This window comes from Vombatus ursinus, unplaced genomic scaffold (genome assembly GCF_900497805.2).
Source record: "Vombatus ursinus unplaced genomic scaffold, bare-nosed wombat genome assembly UNPS02014945.1, whole genome shotgun sequence".
NCBI lineage: Eukaryota > Metazoa > Chordata > Mammalia > Diprotodontia > Vombatidae > Vombatus > Vombatus ursinus.
In genome coordinates this window covers 3,831,561-3,840,169 of record NW_020954723.1, presented here as the reverse complement: position 1 = coordinate 3,840,169, position 8,609 = coordinate 3,831,561, and the positions used below count along the sequence as shown (strand labels likewise).

The window sequence follows — 8,609 nt, the reverse complement described above, 5'->3', positions numbered from 1 at the left end:
AAGCCCAGTAAGCTTTCCAGTGTACCACAAGACAACCTCTTTAAAGTACTCATATAATCTTCAAATCTAGATTCAAACAAGGTGAGGGGTGGGTGGGGCCTTAAAATTACCTACTCATCCTTTCCTTTTTATAGAAGATTAAATTAAAGTCCATGGGATAAATGGCTTACTACCACAGCAAGCTGATGATAGAGCTGGTAATGTAACCCAAGTTTCCTGATTTTCTCTTCAGAAATTTTTACCACATCATATTTCTACTACATGATGTCCCAACATTGACTGCAATACTATGCACAAAATAAGCAGTATAAAAGCTGTTCACTCACCACTTATCAATCAAAGATATAAACGTGCTTTTTGGATTTATTTTAAATGTTTTACATTAAATGAAATGCAACAGTAATTATTACATATCATTAAGACAACAGCACACACAAAGTACTTTAAGAACAGTGAACCAAAACCAAAAGAATGGTCATCAGTTCTGTTATAATAGAAAGTAAATTAAGTGCCACTTTATCATGTAAACCAAAACAAAACCAAACCCTATTGCTAGAAAGACACATACACAGAGGTGAAATAAGTAACAAATACATTTAAATAATCTGATCCACAGCCACATCAATCTCCTTTTAACTTGAAAGTATTAGTACTCTACATCTACAAAGTTTCAGAATCCTGTAAAAATTAAAGTCATCTTGGGTTAAAATACAGCACAACTTGTAAGGCAAAAATATAGGCATTATCATCCAGTTCTTTAATTTAACTTCACTAGAAATTTAAGGCAAACTTGGAACTTTTTGCTTAGTGTTTTAAACAATGAATGGAGCTTACAAATGTTAACCTGACAAAAGTTACAATAAATTACCTACAGTTAAATGTTACATGTAATAAAAAAGACATGTTCAACATGATTTTTCTCTCTGTAGAGATGTAAACTGGATTTTAATTTGTTTCTAAAATCATACCAGTCAGAAAATTTGTAAACCTATTGAATCTCTCACTTATTATAAGGATACTATACCTTAATAATGAAATCAATGTTTTAAGTGAAAATCGTCAGCCACAGAATAACCACACTTATTTAAAGTGCTTTTACAAAGAAAAAGAATGGAGTGGTTAAGAATTAGAACTGGATGCTAATTCAACATTGACATCTTATTTGAATATCTTAACTTTCAGACAGAAGACAAATTAACAGAAGTCACAGCAAGTTTACTGAACTTATCTGGTTTCCTAAAAATGTGCACTTGGGTGAACTACACAACAACAGCATTTCAAAACCAAAACAGAAAATAAACATGGTACTGTACATACATGTTATCTCTTCCCTAACCACATAATCAATATTAGCCACAACTTCATATGCCATTAAATTTTTTTTACTATTTTAATTATTGTACTTTTATTTTTTCTTTAAATTATCCAATTCCAGGCAATTTTGTATCCTAAAACATCCCTATTTTTGTTAACTATGACTGTTTCATACTTATAACCTTCAGGCTATACATTAAAGATTTGCCTATGTTGGTACTCTATCAAATTTGGCAATTAGGCTGCATAATCATTTTAAGATGTTGGAGTAAAGAAAGGTCCTAGAATCACACTTACTTAACTAAATAACTTTTTTCACATTTCATGCCATTTCCTAGCATTCATATTATATAACAAATTACTTACGTTCAAAAGAATTATAAACAAAGACAAACTGAAGTTTTACTATGCATCAATCTACTGTGATATATTGAAAATCACTGAAATTCTATTACCATGTCCAAAAGACATTGAATAGTGACTTCCAGGCCTGGTCTATAAAATATAAGTTGTTTAGTATTAATGGAAACAATTTTCATCTGACTTGACTAGCTTATTATTACTGATTTCCAAACTGGTTTTCAAAATGGATAAATCCTTTCCTACTTTTTTCTTCTCCTTTTTAGCTCAACATTTAATTAAAAAAAAACAACAACACAGCTTTAATCTTTATTATTTCTGCCCAAACAAGTTTAGGTAAATTGGATACTCACTACCCCTAACATAAGAAAAATACAATTCACCACAAGTATTTTAAGTAATAGATTACATCTTACATGTTTTCAGCTTGTCTCAGACCAGATCAACAATCTGGATGCTCATTAGCTACATGGATAATTCAGAACTTGTGGGAATGTCTGCAGTATGCATAGATGCCCAGAATACATAAAATGCTTACATTCCTTTGGTAACTTAAACAGACCTTTGGTGGGTTATTTCCCTATTTTGAGTCAATGAAGAAGATGCATGTATTTTCAAAGGATAATCTCTAATTATATTTCCAAAAGATGCTAACAAGTATCTTTCATTTGATCTGCTAAATTAGTTAATTATTTTGGAAGTTGGGGTAGCACATAAATAAAATTATTACATAATAAAGTTGATTATAAAGATTGGTCTATGCTGCACAATCTCCTTTGAATACCCCTATCTTCTAATAAAAGTAAGAAAAATGAATTAGTCATTTAAAAAATGAAGTTCTTTCTAACACGGCATATTTAATTATTTGGCTAAAAAAACCCAGAAAGAAACAGAAAGTAAATTGAATTTTAAATCGAAAGGAAACTTTTAAATTGCTTTTTATTAAATAAAATTTGTGCCCATCACAATTGGTGTACTCTTCTTCAATCATCAGACGATAAAATTAATGATCAAGTACTATTATTGCTATATATCATTTGGTCATTCAAAAAAGCAATGCAGAAAATATCTTTCCTGTCAATTTTATTATTTGTAGCTCCTGTTGTATTCTAAGTTAGCCAAGGGAAAATCACTTGCAAGATTTTGTAGTTTATACAAATAACTGTGAAACATGATGCTATGTTTTATGATACATATTCAGATCCACATCTGGAAGTTTATGGAAGAACAAGGAAAACTGCAGATTGCCTAGTTGCAACTAGTTTTTCAAAGAATGCAATGTATTATATACACACACTAAAAATTCACCTATATGTGATATAATTACAGATGGCTTAACAATTGTTTAGAACATTATGGCACTTACGAACGTAGTATGTGATGAGTGTTTGAGGTAAAAATATACACTGGCTTCAAGAATAACAAAAAGAGGAATGAGAAGATGAAGAAGTTAATCTGACAGGGAGAAAGGAGCTAGAGTGACTACAGTACCAAACTTGGTGATATAAGTACCGACATCATAATAAACGCAAGTTAAATGTGATTCCTTGCTTAAGACTAACAAACATTTAATAAAAAACACTATAGTAAATCCAGTTGCTTATTTCAATTAAGTTTTCATCTGGCTATAGCAAACAATGCTTATTTTAAGAAGTTAATAGCCAAAGTGAAATCAAATTTACTGAAGTAAACATTAGAATTCCAGTTTTTTTCAATAATGTTAAATATTTAATTTTATAGGATACGTATGCAATAATATATCATTGCCTGTCGCTTTTCACTTGCTATAATTTATTTCCATTTTTTAAGGGCAAGGATTATCACAAGAAAAAATGGCTGAACCACTATTCAGAAACTATAAAAAACAAAAAACTAAGCTGTTTAGATTTTTTAAAGTAACAAAATGTTACACACATTAGTACTGTTACTGACATTTCTCATAGGCACAAATGAATCAAGCCAAAAAAATATGAAAAATACTATTTGAATGTCATGCGTTACACATACTGAACTACCTTGAGAACATTGGTAATAGCCTTGTCATAGAACCTACGGTTAGCACCATTTTTATATCTCAACACTTTGAAAAACCAAATATACATTCTTAAAAAATAAAATTATTACAAATATATGAAAAAAATCTACTTGGGCTGGAGTACTTATAACCTCTTTCAAATACTTACATCGAAGCAGTCTGTGAAATCTGCTGAGCTGTTAAAGAAACATGAAACAAATCATATAACTAACTCCCAATCCATGTTCCTCTTGAAGTGAAAAAATCAATATAGCCTAGTTGGGTAAAAAAAAAAAATTAATCTAGCATTAACCTGTCCACATAAAAATGGTGTAAAAAAATTAATTGCTAATTTTTTTAAATGGCCCCAAAATAACATGATAGTTAAAGGTATGTGCCTTGTAAATATATCACTGAATATTCACCAATTAACCCCAGCCCTACACCCAAGCAGGAAGTATCGCCAACCTACTATGGTAATTGTTATTTACAAACCTTAAGTTACTGAAAAAAGGCAGCCCTTGAGTTAATTTATTTTAACAAAAAAATGAAGCACTGGGTTCCAATCAATCATGAAGACATATCTAACAATTATCAACAAATAGTGCATTCTTACAATACTCAAGCACCTCCTATACTATTCCAGGAAACTGCATGGAGGAAGAGAGAAGAAAAAAATGAAAAAATGTAGGCTCTTCTCACGTGTATGCCTATAAGTGTATGGCAAGCTACCATGTACCAAGCCAGTCTCAGGAAAAATGCTCCACTGAATTGGCAAGAGGGCTTCCTTTTTTTCCCCCCATCTGTTCGTATGTAATTAAGAGTAATCAAAGCTACTTATCAATTTAAAATACCCAATACAATTTTAAATAAGTCTTCATGCCACTCTGAGTAAAAAAAGTAAAGTATGCAGCTTCTGGGTCTTAGAAAACTGGGCATCTTTTCATGCAGTGCAAGATTCACCATCACATTGTGTCCATGAGTTCACACTTCTCAAAGTGCAGTTAATCCAAAATTACACCGACAGTACATCATGCCAGCAGAATCCAGCCATGTGTTTTCAATAGGGTCATATTTCTGTACAGTGTTCAAATAGGATGACCCTGAGTGACCACCAACCACATAAAGATAGTTATCAATTACTGCAGCACCAACTCCTGTAAAAGGTAGGTGAGAAACAAGGGAAATAAATAAAAATAAAGTATAAAATATAAAACAGCTCTTACTTTTCAGTTTGTAAAAAAGGATGTTTCCTAAAATTGTTTTTAGCACTCCAATGATTATAAACATATATGCATATGTATGTGTATTTGTATGTGATAAAATTTTATTATCTTCATTTGTTCTTTTAAACTATGGCTTTCCCCAAAATTAATGCTATAAAAACTATTTGTGATTAAACCTCAAACAGTATATTTCTATTTAATCATTTACTATTTTTATGTTGCTAAAAATAAATTATATTGACAATTTAAATGTTTACCCTAAGATACTGATACAATTTTATTTGAGCATAGAGGCTGATTTGGTTCTTTCAAAGAACCTCCAAGTTCATCCTTTTCTGGACCAGAACCCTATGAAAAGCAATATTTAAAGTTTATATGAGTATAATTTAAATGTTTGAAAAGGATATCTTATACAAATTACAAAATGTTAGATATAGAAGGAACTCTAAAAGATCATTTAGTTCAATTACTTCATTTTCCTGAGTTTGGTAAAAAAGATGGCCCAAAGAGTTAAACAAGGTCACACAGTGGTTTTCTGATTCCAAGTGCAGGGGACTCTTTCCAACACACCACCACCCCATAGTCTATTGTTTGTGTGTGTGTGTGTGTGTGTGTGTGTGTGTGCGCGCGCGCGTGGGGCGCAAACTTATATACTTGTAATCTGGGTAGATATCAAAAGAAAAGCTTCCAGAGTGATGTGCAATGCATATGGTTAGTAAGTAATACTGATTATTACCTGTCCTGGGTTCCTTCATTGGTCTACACAAAGTCCACTGATTTTGATGAGGGTCATATCTTTCAATACTTGATAAATGGGAAACACCATTATGTCCACCCACTACAAAAAGGAAGCCTAGCATAACACCAACACCAAAGTTAATCCTTTTATCTGCCATTGATGCGACCATTTCCCAAGAGTCTTTACTTGGATCATAACGTTCCACACTGCAGACATTTAGAAAAAAGAGAGCATTAGTTTCCATACCCTTTATACTATTCATACCATGCAAAAGCCTATTATAGGTCTAGATTTCAGAATAAACAAGTAAAATGATGAAAGAAAATGGGTTGTACACTGAAATCAACTACACATTCAAAAGATGAGGCAAAAACTGAAAACTAAAGACAAATCAATATGCTGAACAGACTTTAGACTTCTGCTATTAAGATGGAATGGAAACTGATTTAGTAGCTATGGGCTATATCTATTCAAAAAGGCACATACTTGAGATCTAACCACAACAGAATTCTGGTAAAGGAGTTCAAAAGGGGATACTGTTGAACCATGCTGATTTGTTGCTTTGCCCCAAATTCAATAATTATAATTAGTTCACTGCCCTGATTTCTAAATACTAAAGTTAAGGATGCTTTTGGGGCACTTGGAATCACCACAGAAGTCTGAGTCAGAGCTGAGGAATACACACTTGAGATTGTGGACACTAAAAAAAGTCCCTCTAGAATTAGGATAATCTCTAAAATTCAGATGATCCTTAAGCATGTGAGGGCTAAATCTAGGTTGACATTGGGACTTGCAAGTTGCTTTATATAAATGTCCAAATCAATCCAGACCTTCCTGAAATCATCCCTAAAGAAAAACCTTTGGAATGTTCTGGATCAGAAAAGAAGCCCTGTATTGTATTTCTGGTCCTGACCAAGAATTTGGGACCTTCTGGACTAAAGTTCACTATTAGACTATATGGCAAAGTAAGTATACTGTATACAAAAAACATGGGTCAAAACCCACAAGAATATGGTCAAATGCCAATGGGAAACTGCATTCTTTAAGAGTTCTTTTCCCAATTTATAATACACACTATGGTCACTTTGTCAAATTCCTAAGCAACAGTTTTTCAAAGTATGGTGTTGCATATCTAGGGCCCAAAATGACTGTCTGCCATTACAAATGCATGTTAGATAAACAACAAGGGGAAGAGATTAAGTCTAAAAAAAATGCCACTCCAGTGGGGTGATTTTGAAAATGTTTGCTTTAGATGTTTGCTGTAGATACTTCTTCAAATTCAGTTTCATCAAACAGATCACTCTTCTCTTTTTTCATGCATTTCAGAAGTAAAAACAAATACAGTGCTGATAGTTAAAGTAAATGTAATCTATACAGTTAATGCATTTCCATGTAATATTTAGGAATCTGGATTAATTCATTATAATGACAAACTATTCATTTGTATTTTTATCCACTATATGACCTCTTTTGATCAATATACTGTTAAGTTCTTTGTGTGCGTGTGTGTGTGGCAGCTGGGGTTAAGTGACTTGCCCAGAGTCACACAGCTAGTCAGTGGTTATGTGTCTGAGGCCCTGTTTGAACTCAGGTCCTCCTGACTCCAGCGCCTGGTGCTCTATCCACTGCAACACCTAGCTGCCCCATACTGTTAAGTTCTCAGACAACAAGTACTGTTTTATTTTTGCCTTTGTATCCTAGCAAAGTGCCTGATACATGGTAAGTACTGACTAAACGAATATTTCAGAATATAGTAAAGTCCCATTTATTTATATTTATACTTCAGTTTGGATGCAATAGTTCCAAAAGATTAAGACACAGAACATAAATAACATAAATTAAAATGTAAGCTTACTGTGAATTAGTTTTTCTATTACTTTGTTAATCTGAAAAGAAATCAAATATATATCCTTTTACAAGCTTTTATCTGAAACTACAGCTTTCTAAATTACGTCCATTTTTGAGGTACCTAAAATTAAAAAGTGAATCCACATAAAGTTTACTGCCACTTCTCTAAATACTCCTCCCACCCTGCAAGGCAGACACCTCACATATGCTAAGAACTCCTGGGCCTTGCCATCTTTCCTGCAGTTGAACCCTCCTCTCTCCATATATATTATTTCCCTTAAATAAAGTATGAGTGTAGGGACTGTCTTCTTTAGTGTTTAGCATAGTGCTTGGTACACAGTGAATGTTTAATAAATGACGTTTTATTCATTAAAAAATAATATATGAATATATGAATATATGAAATACCTGTTCATATGAGCAGGGCCATAGCCACCAAGGGCATATATCATTCCATCCAACACAGCAGCAGCAAAACAACTTCTGGTTTTAGACATCGGTGCTACAGGTTGCCATTCTTTAACTTTGGGAATATATTTCTCTACAGACTGTAAATAAGATTGCCCATCGTAACCACCCAAGGCATAAAGTTCTCCTGCTAGTACAACCACTCCAAGGGTACTTCGGCACTCATTCATTCTCTCAAGAGATGTCCAGGTATTTGTATCAGGATCCCAGCATTCCACTGAATTTTCATGTTTTCTGAAATTGATGCCTTGCCTCATATGAGTTGCAATACCTCCTACAACATATACTTTCTGATCTAAAACGCATATTCCAAATTCATAGCGAGGAGTATTAAGGGATGCCAAACCAATCCACGAGTCATTCTGAGGGAAGTACATCTCAACACTGAAGAAGAAGAAACCATCAGTTACATAAACCAAGAAGGTAAATGTCCAAAACTCAGATTCAGTATTCCAAGCACACAGGTTGTCCCTGATGTCCCCCCTAGAATGTACTTTCTTCACCTTTGCCTCTTAAGAGTCCCTATGTTTCTTCAAAGCTTAGTTTCTACATTAAGCCTTTCCTGATTTCCCAGATGATAATGCTTCTCACCACCCCTACAAAAAATTACCTTATATTTGATATACACATATCTTACATA

General features: G+C 33.1%; 1 protein-coding gene across 2 annotated transcripts in view; it reads right to left on the bottom strand.

The window, feature by feature from the left end:
- Window positions 1–425: 425 nt before the first annotated feature.
- LOC114030169 (kelch-like protein 28) overlaps window positions 426–8,609 on the bottom strand; it is a 41,396-nt gene continuing 33,212 nt past the window's right edge. For both annotated transcript variants that reach the window (XM_027844922.1, XM_027844923.1), the window contains 3 exons: window positions 7,910–8,353; window positions 5,651–5,859; window positions 426–4,845 (listed from right to left, as the gene is read on the bottom strand). In XM_027844922.1, coding sequence (XP_027700723.1) covers window positions 4,682–4,845; window positions 5,651–5,859; window positions 7,910–8,353 — 817 coding nt within the window. In that variant the 3' untranslated portion in view covers window positions 426–4,681. The remainder of the gene's footprint in view (window positions 4,846–5,650; window positions 5,860–7,909; window positions 8,354–8,609) is intronic.